General features: G+C 46.1%; 1 protein-coding gene across 3 annotated transcripts in view; it reads left to right on the top strand.

Annotated features, from left to right (window-relative positions):
• Positions 1 to 17,318, top strand: part of Srgap3 (SLIT-ROBO Rho GTPase activating protein 3) — a 169,320-nt gene that overhangs the window by 104,909 nt on the left and 47,093 nt on the right. For all 3 annotated transcript variants that reach the window (XM_090323892.1, XM_090323891.1, XM_090323890.1), the window contains exons 4-8: positions 3,423 to 3,485; positions 12,184 to 12,369; positions 12,978 to 13,106; positions 13,942 to 14,163; positions 15,711 to 15,812. In XM_090323892.1, coding sequence (XP_090180018.1) covers positions 3,423 to 3,485; positions 12,184 to 12,369; positions 12,978 to 13,106; positions 13,942 to 14,163; positions 15,711 to 15,812 — 702 coding nt within the window. The remainder of the gene's footprint in view (positions 1 to 3,422; positions 3,486 to 12,183; positions 12,370 to 12,977; positions 13,107 to 13,941; positions 14,164 to 15,710; positions 15,813 to 17,318) is intronic.

Here is a 17,318-nt window from a genome sequence, read left to right as displayed (position 1 = left end):
ACATGTATACATGCACACACATATATGTATAAACATATGGGAATTTATTGGGAAGGGCAGTATTTTCAACTACAGTTCCAAAAATTACTGAATGAGGAACCCAACTCAAATATTCCACCAGAAACTAGACAGTTACCAACCTTGGGTCAGTTATATACTCCTTTAGAACCTCTAGCCTTCCTTCCTCTGTCAAGAGGGATTAAGAGTAGTACTTCTTCCAGTGGCTCATACCTGTAATCCTAGCTACTCAGGAGGCTGAGATCTGAGGATCAAGGTTCAAAGCCAGCCCGGGCACAAAAGGACCTGAGACTCTTATCTCCAATTATTTCTAGAAAATGGGAAGTGGGGCTTGGCTCAAGGGTAGGGTGGTAGCCTTGAGCAGAAGAGCTCAGGGACAGCGCCCAGGCCGAGTTCAAGCCCCATGACCCCTCCCCCCCCAAAATGTAGTACTTCCCTTAGAGAAATAAATTGGACAGTATTCAGCAAATGGCAGATGTCCATAAATGCTGTATTGTATATTGATGGCACAAGAACTAAAATCCTGGACTTAGAGGGGAACTTTCTTGATTAATAAATGCTAGGGAAGTATGCAGATTTTTCTGAAAGTACTCAGTGGCCAAGAAAAACATATTTGCAGGCCAGAAGAACCCACTTTGAGGCCTTGGTCTAAGGCCTCTTTTCTCACTGAGGGATGATTTTGTCCCACAGGGAACATTTGGAGATCTGGAGATAGTTTTGGTTGTGACTACTTGAGGTTGCCACCAGCATGCAGCGTCATTTGGATATTTTACAACAACGTACGCTGGTCTGACAAAATTATCAATATCGGCAGATGATGAGAAGCGTAGTAGAATACATGTCTGTCCCATTATGTACCAAATCATTTTGTGTGCCTCAAGTCGGACATTCCCTACCCCTGATTGTGCAGTCGAGTCCAGGAATGCTGCTAAATATCCTCAGTGTTTCCATCACAGTGGTATCTGTCAATATGGGAGTGTAAATGGTATTGACTGGAGGCAGGAGAACGAGGCAGGGGAGCAGGCAGGCCTGGGTCCACTTGTCCTCATGGTGGCCAAGCTCTTGTGGCCTCTGCATCATTTCACAGGTCCGTTAGGGTCAGAAAGACAGGACTGGGCCTTTTCAACCCTGGGGAACCATGTTGCCCTGGCTGAACTCTTCTTGGCCTAATGTCCTTTCCACTGTCCACACTTCCTGTTTACAAAGGCAGTGGCTTGCCACCCCCAACTAAAGTAGGCATGAGTCTGATGTAAAACATGGGGACAGTAAGTGCCAGTATGGTGTCAGTTGGGTTCCTAAGGGTCTAGGTTTGATGACCTGCTAAGATCCTAAGTGTGGACCTCCTGTCCCTGGTGCAATGTTTGGTTTGGGTTCCTCATTTAGTAATTTTTGGAATTATAGTTGAGGATATTTCCTTTCCCAAGTCATTCTCTCTGTTTCTCCTTCTTTATCTGTGTTGTGTGTGTGTGTGTGTGTGTGTGTGTGTGTGTGTGTGTGTGTACTCTGTATGTATTCTGGGAGTGTGCCATAGTTCAGTCACTGCCTGCTGGGATCCAAGGTTGATGAACAGTATCAGGCAGGTCCCATCGAATGTCTGATTGTCCCATTAGAGGGAACGGGACAGACCTGTAGTCCCACCTCATCCAATCCATGCTGTGTACACATCTTCCTCCCCTGAGGCACAGCCTTAATTGTCATGTCCTCCCACGCAATGGCTTTCAGTGGCTCCCATCAGCTCTGAAGGAAACCAGCGTTCATTCCCATCAGCTTCTGCAATCTGGTCCAGTCCCCGTTTCCAGCTTATCCCTTGCTCTCCTTGTTTCGTATTTCTCTTGCCACACTGCTAGTCTCCTGTCTTTGCTCAGGCTGTGTCCCTGTTCTCTTGCCACTGGCCATGCACTGAAAGGGAAGGTGGCTCTGGGAGTCCTCTCTCCTCCTTGCACCACCTCCTCCTATGTCACTTCATCCTATTTCCTTTTAGGATACTTTCTACCTCCTGCTTCCTGTGTGTTCTCGACCCTCAACTCTGCCAAGCTGGGAGATTAATAAGGGAAGAACGTGCTAAAGATTTAGCTTTAAGTACCCTTCTCTAGACAGCTTAACAACCTCATCACTGGACCCCCAGAGATACTGGTTTGGCCTAAACTACCTATTACGTGTTGGCTCTTCATCCATGATATTTATCACAGCATTCCACTCTCACAAGTAAGGAAACCAAGGTGGAGAGGAACGGTCCCTGCACTCACTCATAGATTTGGTTAGTAATGCTATCTAATGAGCACTCTAGTAGGACAGGCTTTGTAACAGGGCTGCATTAATGGAAAAGTAAGATGTCACTGGTGGCTGGGACTCTTATGTTAGAACACACCGTGGGACAGTATGGACCAGTACTTGTCAAAGTCTAGGCAGTGAAAAGACCACAGTACATCAGGGAACCAACACAGGAGAGAGTTGCCTGAAATGTGGGATTAAACCAAGGTTTAAGGCATCTATTGTGCCCTAAAAGCCAGGAAGTTGGTATTGAGATGAGTGCCAAATGTACTTCCTACTCAAGGAAGACAAACCTTGAAGCAAGAGAGTGCTGGCTGACCTGCTGGTGGAGCATTTCCTGGATGACCTGAATTGCTACTTACTGTAAAGTTGGACTGAGAAGCTAGATTACTGTGTCCCAAATGGTGGCCTGTGGAACCTCATTTGTTATGAGCTGTCACACAATTAAAGTCTTTGGGGCTTCCCAGAATCCTTAATGTGCTAATGTCACTTGTGAATCACAAAGGCTAGGACCATGATGTGTAGAGATTTCCAATTTTCATGACCAGAGAATTCTATTTGCATGCAGTCTCCCTCTGGGAATTTGTTTCTGGACACTAGATGAGAATTCAGATTTATTTCAATGATTTCTGTGCCCCACCCTACTTCATCCCATATGTTCTTGCCTTTCTGCATTGAAAAGAAATTGGGCCAGAAGGCCAATTTACAGCTCTCGCCTATAATCTGAACTACTCAGGAGGCTGAGATCTGAGGATCATAGTTTGAAGCAAGCAGAAAAGTCCCTGTGAGACTCTTATCTCCAATTAACCACTCACAAACCAGAAGTGACATTAGGGGCTCAAAGTGGTAGGGTGCTAGCCTTAAGCAAAAGCACCCAGGCCCTGATTTCAAGCCTTATTGTTGACCAAAAAAAAAAGAAAAAAGAAATTGGTAAATGAACCAGAAGACTTCTCCCTCTGCCTTCAACATTAAAATTTTTTAAACTATGTGTATAGTATACAATATATGTGTAATACTCAAGTCAGGTATATGATGGCATGTTATGTTTAATAATCAAGTCAGGTAACTAACATTCCTACTTCTTCAAAGACATACTATTTCTCTGTGTTGACATCTGTTCTTCCATCTTCCAGAGCAAGGAAATTGGCCTGCAGATGCATGAGGAGCTTCTGAAGGTGACCAATGAGCTCTACACAGTAAGTCTTGCCCAGGCTCACTGCTGCTAGGGACGGGAGGACCTGTCTTCATACCCCAGAGCTGGAAGGAGATGAAGCAGGGCCCTGACTGTCCTCCTTCCTATTTCCCCACATCCCAGTTTGGCTCAGAGCTGACCTGTTGCCTGCTTGGAGTGGGGGTCATGTGAAAGAAGCAAGTGAGTGAAGAGCACCCTGGGTGTGTGGGGTCAGAGTTCCTAGACTGTGTTGAGCTGTCTTTAGCTTCCTTTGAGAAGAAATAGAGGGCAGCAAGTGGATAGCCAGCCCCTCAGCCCTGTGACATCCAGAACAGAATAGAACTATTAGGTTTTAAATGTGCCAGGGTTCCTTGTAAAACTTCTCATTCAAAGTGTAAGTAGAGAGGGGATTCTGCTAAAATTCCATTTGAAAATCCCTGGTATACTGAGGCCGGGAGTTTGGCCTAGTGGTTAAAGTGCTTGCCTAGCATGCATGAAGACCCGGGTTCAAATCCTCGGTACCACATATAGAAAAAAGCTGGAAGTGGTGCTGAGGCTCAAGTGGTAGAGCTCTAGCCTTGAGAAAGTCCAAGGACAGTGCTCAGGCCCTGAGCTCAAGCCCAGGACTGGCAAAAAAAAAAAAAGAAAATCCCTGGTATAAGGGGAAAGAACCACAGGCCGGTGACGCTTCCTCTCTTGGCTAGTACTGTCTTTCTAAGGTTATCTATTGTAGAGCAGCTGGTAGTTGGCTCCTCAGGTACTGAGAGCATTTGCATAGAGCCTGGACCGTAAGTGGAAGTCTGGGTTCAGACTCCAGGACTTAGGGTAAGGCATTTGCTTTTCTGAGTTTCAGCTTCGCAATCTATGAAAATGGGGATGAAAGACCGAGTGTGGCAGCAAGCTAGTCAAGACGTTGAGAGACAGGGAGGTCAGCCCAGGGAAAAAATCAGGCCCTCATCTCAACAAAGAAGCTGGGCCTGACCAGATGACATGTGCCCATGAGGCACCAAGAGATGTAGGTAGGAGTGACATAGGACTGCAATTTGAAGACTGGACAGCAGATTAGGAGGGCGGCAGCATCTCTGCCCCTCACCAGGCTGGTGCTTAGCACAGGGTCCTGCACCTCCCAGCACTCTCTTCTTGTTGCAGCAGTGTGGGGGTGGGGAGAGGGGGTGCCTCTAGGTATCAGCCACACCTCCTTAGTCATTTGTTGTTGGCTTCCTTTTGAGTCTTGGCACAGTTGCCCCTCTGGATCCATGCATCCAACCAGCCACAGATGGAGAATATTTCTTAATTATATCTGTTCTGAACATGTGAGGATTTTTTTTCTTGTTGTTATTTACTAAACAATATGGTATAATAGAACAACCATTACATTGCATAATAAAGTATTGTATATAATGAATCTAGAGATAGCTTAAACGATATAGGAGGATATGATAGGTTCCTGTCCACCTGAAAGCAGGAATGATGTAGAGAGAGTTCAGGGATGGGCATTTCATTCATGCATTCAGCAGGTCTCTACCCAATCCTTAGAGCCTTTAAGTGTCTAAAGCATGTTAATGTAACTGGATATACACACAGACACACACCCATTTACATGTATGCACACACATGCATGTATGCATGCTCACAATAGTATACACAACTTACACACTAGCTCACATACACTAGCCCTCACACACATATGACTTCTCCTTTTCTCTGAACACATTATATAGTCTTTGATCACATAGTAGTTGGGGTGGAAAAATGGGCAAGGAATGAGATTTCAAATCATTGTGCCAATCCCTCTAGAAAATATAAAAACAAACCAAAACAACAACCAGCCAGAAGTTCAATCTTGTTTTCATTGTTCAACTAAAAATGTTTGGTTTTTTTTTCAGTGAGATTTATCTGTTTTGTGTTTAGCCAGCCAGCATCTCAGCTCCTCATTTGTGCTCAGTAGCTTTGCCCAGGCTCATCTAGACATTGATGCCCAACCTGCCTTTCAAGCCCAGGCCTGCAGGAGGGGCCCAGGGTTGATTTTCAGGACCATGCGGAGAGGCCCTGCATCAGCTGGTGGCAGATAGACAGTAATGCCAGTAATGTATAGATTCTGCCTTTTACAGACTCAAGCCTTGATTGTATTATGCACTGGGCACAGGAATATGAAATCCACTGTGAGTCTCCAGGAAAATTTTTTTGCCAAGGTCTCTCTCTTCTGATGTCTTCACTGGGAGCCCACCAACCTGGGTCCAGTTTATCTTTGTAAAATGACATTTAGGTTTAGACCCCCACAATGTCAACCTGACATTAGGTACTTACTTATACTTAATATATTTTTTAAGTTGCCTATAACCTTTCCTTAAAATTTTCCCTCCTTACCTACATTAATGAAAAAAGTAGCTGTGTGCATTAGCAAGAACACAGGCTTTAGAGACAGGTGGGCTGCCTTCATGACCCTGCCAGGCAAACTTGTGAGCCCAGCTCTTCCCTAGAACCCAGCATGCTTCTAACTCCTCATCGAGCTGAGGCCGGGAATGGGCACAGAGTATCTTGGCATCTGGCAAGCATTTTGCTACACCATTGTCTTTTATGGATGAACAAGGCAACCATATTTTTTCCTGCTTAGTTCTGCCCTTTTCTCTCTTCTCTAGCTTCCCTTGACACTGGGCCAGCCTGAATCTAAAAAAGTAGATTGCAGTATGCAAATAGTTGTTTTTCTGTATGGTTTAGGAAATGATTGCAACAATTTTCTCTGCCCAATTTTTTGACAAAGTGATCTGAATCTGAGCTGGTGGAACCTGCAGAGACCAAGGGGCAATAGTACTTTTATCCATCTCTTAGGAAGGAGGTGTCTAGAGCCAATGGTAGACAACTAGTATAGAGAGAAGGGCTCCATGGCCCAGGTAGCATTGTTCAGCCCTGTGCTGCCTGCTACACAGCAGTAGAGAAGCATTGCAGACACATTAGCACTGGACTGCATCATCTTCCCTTCTGATGCACCAGAAGGATCCAGAGGCCATTGAAAGGGTTAATAACATGGTGAAATGGAAATTATCTTGCTTGCACAAGTCCCCTCTCATGCATCAGGAAGCTGACCCAGTACAAGTCAGCTGGGCTGTGGCCTGATCTGCCCCATGGGAGGAATAATGGTGGGGTGAGCGGGAGTAACTGCAGGATTCTGAAGTTTTTGTCTTCACACAACTCTCAGAGGCAGGTAAGGTGTGTGTCTAGACAGGTCAATTCAGCAGGATTGTCACATGGGCGTGTTTTGCCCAGAGGAGCTCTGCCTGCTTGTTTATGAGTGTGTGCACAGTTTCAGCCCAGAATGGAACTGGCTCTCCGAGGAGTAGGTTGGCCTCGTCACCTCTTCCGGCTTCCTGAGGAGCATACATTGCGCCCAAATGCGCTTATTGATCACTCGTGTGTCTGCATGAGGAGAGGTGGTTACATATTGGGCTAGTGTTGCAGTGGGGAATCTGACATAGAATTGAGGGAACAGAATGGGTGTGGTGATGAAGGCTCTACACGTCTGAAACAACAGAGGGCTGACACTCAGGAGGCACTCAGGAGTGCCAGCAAGGAGGCCCGGTTCCCTGCTTGGCTAGCCAGGGATGCACATTAGTCACTGCACTGTCGGACCAGTTGGGACCAGGACTTCTTTGAGCAATGTTGGTGTGTGCATGCTTGTGCATGTATGTATGTGTGTGTGTGCGTGTGTGTGTGTACACACACACACACGCACGCATGTGCACACATGCCTAGAAAGGAAGGAAGTCTGCCTTTTGGGTGTCATTGAGTAGCTGTTTTAGTCTGTTTAATGATGCTATAGGAAAATGTCAGCCCCTGGGTAATTTATAGATATAGAATAGATGTATGCAATTCAACAATTCTGGATTCTGGGAAGCCCAAGAGCCCAAGTGTACCAGAACCTGGTAAGGGCCTCCTAATACACCATCCCACGGCACAAGGCAGGAGACAAGAATGGACCAAAGCAAGACAGAAGAGGAGGCCAAACCTTGATTTTATAACTAACACACTCTTCTGATAACTAACCTACATCTGCAGTAACAGCATTTATCACCTCCCAGCATTAATCCCCACTGTAATTAATTTTCAGACACCTGCACTTAGGGAGAAACATTCAAACCACAGCACTAGTTATGGAAAAAATGACAAATATTGAATCACCTGAGCAGGTAGCTCCAGCATACGTGGGTGCAGGGGTTCACACACTTGTCTGATTGTCTGTCTTGTCAAGAGAGTACATACTCTGTCTTCTCCATCATTTTGAACACCTCTTGCATAGTGCATAGAACCCCATTGGGCACTCGGTAAATATGTAATCATTGAGACATGGCACTCCTTTACTCATCTAGTATGTATACTCACTGGATCCAAGGCAGTAGAACTATATCTTTTCTGTTTATCCTATTTCCCCTCCTTTCCCTCCCTTCCTTCCTTGGATCGGCTTGTCCAATTTATTTGGCTTTGTTTTTTTTTCTGTGTGGGCTTCATGATCTGTCAGGCATCTTCCATATGGTGACAGAGACTGTGCCTAGCGCGGCAAGAGTACGTGGAAAGAGAAGGCTTCCCTTACTGGTGTTTCCAGCACAGTCCCAGGGCTACTTCTAACTGGCCTGGTTGAGATCTTGAGCCCTACTCCTTGTGGCCAGATTAACATAATGTATGCAGATTAGCCAGCCCTGGGTCTCTTGTCCTTCCCAGGATTGAGCAGGATGTCAGTTTCTCATGAACCCCCGGAGCCCAGGAAGAGTGGAGGGGAATTTTGGGGATTCAGGAAATCAGGAAGTGGTTACTGGAGATATAGATGATCCCAGACTAAGAACAACAGATGTCCTCTGACAGGGCACCCTGTGGGAGGAAGCCAAGGCTCCAGCAGTCACCTGATTCTCTGGTATTTGCATAAGCTGTTCCTCTGTCCTGTTTGGCTCTTGCTTCCTTGGGCCCAGTGCTCACTTCCACCCCTTTCCAAGTCTGTTCATTCTGACAACTGCTCTTCCTTCCTGGCTCAGTTTAAAAGTCACCTCCTCCAGAATGCCTTTCTTTTCTTTCTTTCCTTTTTTTTTTTTGATCAGTTGTGGAGCTTGAACTCTGGACCTGGGTGTTGTCCTTGAGCTCTTCAGCTCAAGGTTACCCCATACCCTTTGAGCCACAACGGCACTTCCGATTTTCTAGTGGTTAATAGGAGATGAGTCTCATGGACTTTATTGTTCAGGCTGGCTTTGAACCATGATCCTCAGATCTCAGCCTCCTGAGCAGCTAGGATTACAGGCCTGAGCCACCATGCCCAGCTCCAGGATGCATTTCTATGGAACTATACACTCCTCTTCATCAAAGTGGTCATTACATTCTAGGAAAATCACTTGTAGACTGTGTCCCTACATCAGGATAGACTCCATATATCATACACACTGTAATATCATACTATAACATTATAATACTGTAGTATTATAATACTGTAATATTCCCTGGCACATAACCTAGTAATATTACTGTTGCAGTAGAACTGTGTCTCCATTATTTTACTCTTTTCCCTCTCTTTATTTTATTTTATTTTTTTTGCCAGTCCTGGGCTTGAACTCAGGGCTTCAGCACTGTCCTTGGACTTTCTCAAGGCTAGCACTCTACCACTTGAGCCTCAGCACCACTTTCGGCTTTTTGCTGTGTATGTGGGGTACCGAGGAATCAAACCTGGGTCTTTGTGCATGCTAGGCAAACACTCTACCACTAGGCCAAACTCCCAGCCCTCTTCCCTCTCTTTATTTGCCTTGCTCCATCCATGTACCCATCACCATCTATCCACCCTCCACTATCCATTCACCCCTCTACCTGTCAGTCCACTCAACCATCCATTCAACTGTATCCATTGACTAATTCATCCAGCCAAGCACTCATTCACTCAGACATGCAAATAAATATTCATAGTTGTTGGTTACCATTTTCTGCTCTATGACTATGAGTGACCTAGCCCTCAGGACTTTGCATTCTAGTTGGTTAAGATAGTCTATAAACATGAATAATGAGTAAATTAAGATGGAAATTAAGTTCCATAGGCCACATGGGTAGTCAGTCTGAAATTCTGGGATTTCTCAGCCATGCCTGGGTAGTGGAGAAGGTGTATATAGGTAAGTTGAGAAGCTGTTTTCTAACAACTGACCCTCATTGAGCCCCAGTGTGTATCTCTAGTGATCCTGTCAGTGTCTAGATTCTGTTTGTTTGCTTTTGCGCTTAAATGAGGGTCTGATACTTGTCTGTTATAGGATCCGGGAGACTTGGGATAAACAAAGCATGTGTACACAGTGAAGGGCAGAGATTCTAGAATAGGCAGGCTTAGGAATCAAAAGTAATGTTCTCACCTCAGCCTGGCTTCCTATGTGGTTTAGGAACACACACCCTTTGCTATTCCTTTTTTCTCTCCTTTACTTCTGTTGCTGTTTTTTTTTGGGGGGGGTACTGGGGTTTGAACATAGTATCTTGTGTTTTCTAGACCCCTGCTCTACCTACCATTTTCATTATTTCCCCCCAGGCCTCTTTCACTTTTGTTATTTTTCAAATAAAATTTCACATTCCTCCTGGATCTTTCTATTTATTATAGTCTTCCTATTTATACTCTGTGAAGCTAGGGTGAGAGGCATATATCACAATACCTAGGTATTGGTTAATGAGAGGTCTTGGCTTTTTTCCCAGGTTGAACTTGAACTGTGATCCTTTTGCTGTGTTCCAGGCACAGTCAGCCCTGGTTATCTGTGGATTCTACATCTATGGATTCTACCACCCACAGATTGAAAATAGAAAACAAATGTATCTAGACTGAACATGTAGAGACCTTTTCCTTGTCCTTTTTGTTCTTTAAAGAGTACAATATGAAAAGGATTTACTGTATCACTTATATTGTATTAGGTATGATAAGTCAGGGAGAGAAGATTTGAAGTATCCAGAAAGACATTTTTAGGTTATATGCAAATACCCTGCTGTTTTATATAAAGGACTTGAACATGTGCAGATTTTAGTGTCAGTAGGGGATCTTGGGAACCAATCCTCCATAAATACCAAAGGGTAACTGTAATTAAATAAAGGGAACATCTAGTGGTTTCTGGTATAAATCAACTTATTTCAGAGAGACCTTCTCATTGGTGGCAGCTGTCGATCACCTCACCCTGGGCAGCAGAGTTGTCCTTATGTCCAGAAATCAGTGGGATCAATGAGAGTTTAGCTCCCTCAATTCTCAGAGTTGTGTTTTCTAAGCAAGGAATTCTTGGAGCTGTCTGTTTTGGGAAGTTTAGCTTGTTGGAGGATAGGCTGAGTTCTCTGTGGTTCAAGGGGAGTGAAAGAAAACAAACAAAAGTGGGAAAAGTGAAGTGGGCCAAGGAAAATGTAGGAGGTGAGAACACAGAGTTGCCCTTGAGTGACTGGATGGGTTTGCTCATAGATGATTGGATGGGGGAGACTGAGATGGAAATAGAGATGCTCTTTCTTTCTCTGCACTATTTACCCCAGATAATAGATTGTTAATTGACATAAGTAGTCTTGGAGCTGCAGTAGAAAAGGTAGATGTAGCAGGACTCCTTGAACTCAGAAAGGGGTTGGGATCCAGACATGAAGAACAGCCATCTGGTGCTGAGGGAAAGAAACAGGTGCATCGGCAAATGTGGAGTGACAGAGGAGAAGGGTGGGAGTGTAAAGGTAAGGGAAACAGACCAGAGCAGACATGGAGATGTCTGAGAATTAGGAATCTGCTTTGGCTACTTGCAGTCATTCTTTTGGCCACTAGATGTCAAGAATGTGTCAGCACAGCACATTTTCTGGTTTGTTGAGTTGTTTGTACAGGAGCTTAGGGAAACTGGGTTACAGAATGGATGAAACCAGCAAGGAGGTGTTTCTAGAGCCACCTGGTTCTCAGAGCTGTGCCTTCCACTCATGGAAGTTTTGAAACACACTGTGTTGTAGGAAGTATGGCTTTGTGGAGAATAGGATGAGGAGGAATAGGAGAATAAGATAACTGCGTGAATTAAAATGTGTAGAAGACAGAAAAGAGCACTTTCCACCAACATCCATGAGGAAAAATTGACTGCATTTTCTATTTGTGTATTGTTTTACAAGTTTAGGAGTGTTCAGTATAAAATCTCTGCCTTGAACTTTTCCCTTGTTAAAACAATAGCCAACTTTTGTTCTAGAAGTAGAATAGAAAAGCAAAATTTACTTTATAGGTTCTTTCTATAGCCAATTAGTGTGTTCCACAGGGCACAGAATATCTGTTAGATTACATAACAATAAGCCTTTTGCTGACAGGTCTATTTGCAGGCCCATATACTTAACCGAGCAAAATATTTTTGTGGAGGATGTTATTTGTAAGAGGGATGTTCCCAAAGGAAGTCGATGAGTATATGAAGTGGGTCCTTCCCCCTTACGAGGTGGGAAGAAACAGGATCACCACTCACAGGGCTGAAGAATAAAACTGAGGAAGAGCCAAGCCTTCCATCACCTCTGGGCTGTGTTCACCCTTTGTAATTTGCATCAGCTCAGGCCTCATGCCTAGTAGGGGACTTGATGAAGGTCATGCTAAGAATGCTGGTAATAATAATCGTCATTATTTCTAGTACTCAGAGTGTGTGCTGAGAAGAGGGCAGGGACAGATGTGGTACAGGAGCCAAGAGTACAACCAGGAGAGACAGCAGAGTTGAGACTGCTGGTTTCTCACATTCCCGTGTTCCCAGGTCATGAAAACCTACCACATGTACCATGCCGAGAGCATCAGTGCAGAAAGCAAGCTGAAGGAGGCCGAGAAGCAGGAGGAGAAGCAGTTCAACAAGTCGGGGGAGCTAAGCATGAACTTGCTCCGGCATGAGGACCGGCCCCAGCGTCGCAGCTCTGTGAAGAAGATTGAGAAGATGAAGGAAAAGGTGAGGGGTGGGGGGGTGGGGCAAACGAAAGGAGGATCAGGTGCTTAGCTGACAGCCTTCACCCTCCCCCTTCGCATGAGGTCCCTGTCTTGAAGGAGGCAGCTTGGCCACATGCCTGCTAGTCTTGATTAGGCCTGGCCAGGACTCAGCACAAGCACTCAGCTGACAGGAAGCTGCAGGGGCACTGGTGCCCAGCAAGCACGAATCATCAGGAATCAATGTACATCAGGACTTGTTTCAGAAGACAGTTTGGTGGCTGGGGACAAGGTCAGTGCCACCCAGCAAGAGAGAACAACACTAGGGTAAATCACTGAGGGCCTGCTTTGGGCAGAACCCTTCTGGGCACTGTAGACCCAACAGTAACAAGCAAGGTAGTTCTAGTCCCTGATTCTTAGTTTCCTGGTGGTAGACACGGATGGGCTGGCAGTCAGCAGGTACGTGAAGAGGTGCCGGGAAGGCTTATGAAGAAACACTGAGCAGACAAGGATGCAGGGGCGTTTTAGATAGGGTTGTCCCTTTAGACAAAGTTCTCAATAGTCACTGTTGAGAAGACTGCAGACCTCCCCGCTGGATGGCTCAGCTTTGATGTCTGTTCTTTCTCCTTCCAGAGACAGGCCAAGTATTCGGAGAACAAGCTGAAGTGCACAAAGGCCCGGAATGACTACCTGCTGAATCTTGCAGCCACCAACGCTGCTATCAGCAAATACTACATCCACGATGTCTCCGATCTCATAGATGTGAGTACCCTGGGGAGCCGGGGGCTGAACAGGGCTACACCCCTCATGAGAGGAGGGGCTGGCCTTGGTCTTCTGCTGACAGGGGTGGTGCTCGGGTTTTGGAGCCCTGCTGAAACAGAAGAGCAGGAAGTGTTTGCAGCGGGGCCATGTCACCTCCTGGTGGCTACTTCCATGGGTAGGAGGTGAGCTTTGCCAGTTGTCTTGGCCAGTCATGTATTCAGTGTCAACGGGACAGAAGATGGTGACCCAGGCCAGCCTGGTGTGGGGATATTGCCAAGGGAGCGAGGATGAGCGCTGAATCAGAGTGCCAGCTGTGCAGGGCTCACAGGAGGACACCTGGGCTTGGAGGAGGGACGCTGAGTGGCAGTGATGGGGAGGGCCTCTAGGTCCACTCTGTTGTAGCAGCAGCTCTCTCGCACCTCTGCTTCCTGAGCAGATGGAAGAGCTTGCTCTGTAGGTGCTTCCTTAGTTTAAGGATCCGTTCTGGTTGCTTTGGCCCTGATATGTGCTACTCTGGAATTGGTGGGGATGAGGGGTGAGAATGGTGAACACCAAGGAAGGTTTTCAGAGGAAGGAACTTATAAACCAAATGCCCAAGGAAGAAGATTTGTGGCAGAAGGGATACACGTGTGAAATCTTGGAAGTGAAAAAGATGGCAATGAATTTGGGTAGCCAAGAGAGGCTCTGCTGTTGACCAAATCTCAGGCCCGCCTCCCCTCCCTTGCATTCTTTGGTGTCATTTGTGTGGTAGGTAGGATTCCATAATGCTCTAAAGTGAGCATAAGTCACTGTCCTGGCTCTCATCCTGACCCTGATGTTGTTGCCTCTTCCCAAGTGCTGTGACTTGGGCTTCCATGCCAGCCTGGCACGCACCTTCCGGACCTACCTCTCTGCTGAATACAACCTGGAAACCTCTCGCCATGAGGGGCTGGATGTCATTGAGAACGCAGTAGATAACCTGGACTCCCGGAGTGACAAGCATACAGTCATGGACATGTGTAACCAGGTCTTCTGTCCCCCGCTCAAGTTTGAGTTCCAGCCTCACATGGGGGATGAGGTAAGTTTCTTGAAGGAGCTCATGCTCATAGCTGTGTTTTAGTTGGGTTTCTGTGGCTGTAAAAAGTGCCTGAGAGGCCAAGGGTTTGGCCTATTGGTAGAGTACATGCATGAAAGCCCAATTCCTTGGTACCACATACATAGAAAAAAGCCAGAAGTGGTGCTGAGGCTCAAGTGGTAGAGCTCTAGCCTTGAGAAAGCCCAAGGACTGTGCTCAGGCCCTGAGCTCAAGCCCAGGACTGGCAAAAAAAGGGGGTGCCTGAGACTATATTCCTTAGAAAGAACAGAGGTCTCTTAGCTCACAGTTCTAAGAACTGGGAAGTTCAAGTGCACAGTGCCAGCATCTGGTCGGAGCGTTCTTGGGACATCATCCAGTGCTATAAGGCACCACATGTGACAACAGCAAGTGTGTAAACTTGGGTCTCTTGTTACGAAGGTTCAGATGCCATCCTGGGACCATCCTCCTGAGCTTATCTGATTCTGATCATCTCCCAGAGGCTCCACATCTACACACCATGACCTATGGCTTCAGGGGTTACACTTCTTCTGTGTGAACTTATGGGGGACACATTGACAACATGACATCTGCGTCCATCCACTCCCATATTGGTCGGGCATGGATGGAAGGGAGGACAGTAGTTGTGGGTGCACATCTCTCTAGTGGGGGAGCCACCCCTGATACCATCCATTTTGCTGACTCAACTTCCTCTCCTATAGAGTCTCAGGACCTTTGCTTCTTAGGCCTCCCTCCACAGCATGTGTGGTGGTAGGTGCCCAGGGAACCCAAAGTTGCATGGAAATAGTCGGTTCTTCTTCAGGTGGGCTGGCCCTTGCAGTGACCGCTTCACAGCCATTCCTACCACACCTGTGTCAGCTGCCTCCAGTGCTGTAGCCCGTGACACACTGGACAGCTGAGTTGCCTTCAAGGCCTGTGCTGTTCAGTATCCTACTGTAGCCTGAAAATGACAAGAAACAAACCCAAGAAGACACAAGGTTACCCTCCCCAGTACAGTACTATAAGTTCTACAAATCTCTGATGCAAATAACCCCCTGAGATTTTCCAAATCACTCCTCCCTCTCTCCTTCCTTCCTTCCTTCTTCCTTCCCTCCTTCCTTTCTTCCCTCCCTCCTTTCCTCCTCCTCAAATTGACCTCAAAATGGCAACCCTCCTGCCTCAGCCTTCTGAATGCTGGGATTACAGGCATGAACCACCCCACCTGGCTCAAGTATTTGCTTTCTTTCTAGAACTTTCTGCTCGAATTTAATAAATTCATTTCACTTAATGAGAGTATGTTAAATCCCTTTGTAAATGCAAAGGATCATGACTGAGAGGATACCTCTGGCCACAGCAGGAAGGTGGTCTCTGGAATAGAAGGAAACTGGCTCCCATCTGGCCACGCATAAGCTGAGTGCCCATGGACAGACCACCTAGCCTTGCTGAGCCTTCATCCTTGGCTGTAGAGAGGATGTTAATGATGGGCTCTGTCCTGGTCCAGGAAGGTGAGGAGGCCCTGCGCAGCCACAGTTACCATAGCTTTCTTCCTGCAGGTGTGCCAGGTCAGTGCACAGCAGCCGGTGCAGATGGAGTTGCTCATGCGGTACCACCAGCTGCAGTCCAGACTGGCCACGCTCAGGATAGAGAATGAGGAGGTGAGTGGCAGTTTCCACATGGACTGGCTTGTTGAGGGGAGTCCATCTGTGCAGCAGAACAGATGTGAATGGATGGGTCATCTATAACAAGGTAGGTTATACAACTGCAAAAAACCAACCCCCCCCCAAAAAAAAACTACTCACAAAAAATGCTTAAGGGCTAAGGGATGCTTACAAGATGGTAAGTGAACGGGAAACAGAGAGGAAGTAGGACTTCATTCAGAATGATCTTAAGTAGGTTAAGCTGAAGTCTGTGTGTGCATCTGTGAACTTACAGGCAGAGAGAAAAGATAGGGGATGGTGGGGGAGCCTTCAAAGTGTGGCCAGTGGTTAAGCCTTGGTTGTGGAATGACTGGTTGTTTTTCTTGATTTCTCTGCATTTCCCCCCTTCCTGTTTGCTGCAATGAGTATCTGTTTTTACATCAGAAATCAGAGTAGGTATTTTAAACTACAAAATGGAATGAATAACCCAGGGCACCCTAAGGATGCCGTGGAGTGTGAGACTGAAGGAATCTCACAAGCCTGGCCTTCCTCCATGCAGCATGATAGCACAGCATCACTCCCAGGCAGGGTGGGTCCATTCTGACATGAACTGAGGATTCCAGGAGGCAGTCCCTGGAGAGGGACATCAGGATATGAGGAGTGTCTGTCCGAGGCCACAGGCAGGATTATTTTGAGAAACAGTGGGAAGACATGATATCTGTCTTCAGGTCTTGAGAGAGCCATCCTGGGCAGGGAGAGCAGGTTTGCCTGGCACCTCCACAAATGACAGAGCTAGTCCAGATGTAAGATTGACTGCTACTCAGGACAATACAAGTCAAAGTAGGACTGTGGAACATTACATTTATTCTTTCTTTAAAGGATTTTAAATCATCTGTGTAGGACAATATGTACGTAATAATGTTAATGAATTTAACTTGGAAGGAGGATGAGGCAAACAGCCCACTTAGTTGGCTGGTAGATGACATGAATATACTTTAGTTGAACCCCTAGGGTTGCTCTGTGTTAGCAAGAAAAATGGCTTTATTCAGTCAACAAGTATTTATTCAAGTAGTATTTATCAAGTCCTTGTTGAGCACACACTGTGTGCTAAACATTATAGATAGAGAATAAATAAATGGAGGGAACACAAAAACATAGCATTTCCTCTCATGCAGCTTACACTCTATAGAGAAAAAAAAGCAGAAATTAAAACATAAAAACAAACCAGCTGGTGAATGAGTATGGAAACGAATAGTGAAAGACCCTAGGTTGAGACATGAGGTGCCCTACACTATTAGTAGGTGACATTTCAGTTGCGGTCTGGGCAATAAGACAGACTGAGTGGCAGGGATTTTTATAACAAATGCAGATTTTTTTTCTTTCTGTGATCACTATGGCAATGACCCTCCAGAAAGTATAGGATCTACCGTTTAGGCATTAATTGGCGAAGGGATGCTTTGAGGCTTTGCCTTGTTTTTGTAACTTTTGTGGCTACATGGGCAGGGTTTCTGGTTTATTCCAGGA

The sequence above is a fragment of the Megascapheus bottae genome, chromosome 33 (assembly GCF_031878675.1).
Source record: "Megascapheus bottae isolate mThoBot1 chromosome 33, mThoBot2.hap1, whole genome shotgun sequence".
NCBI classification, from domain to species: domain Eukaryota; kingdom Metazoa; phylum Chordata; class Mammalia; order Rodentia; family Geomyidae; genus Megascapheus; species Megascapheus bottae.
Note: the sequence above shows the minus strand (reverse complement) of the source record. Positions and strands in the feature narration are given on the sequence as shown.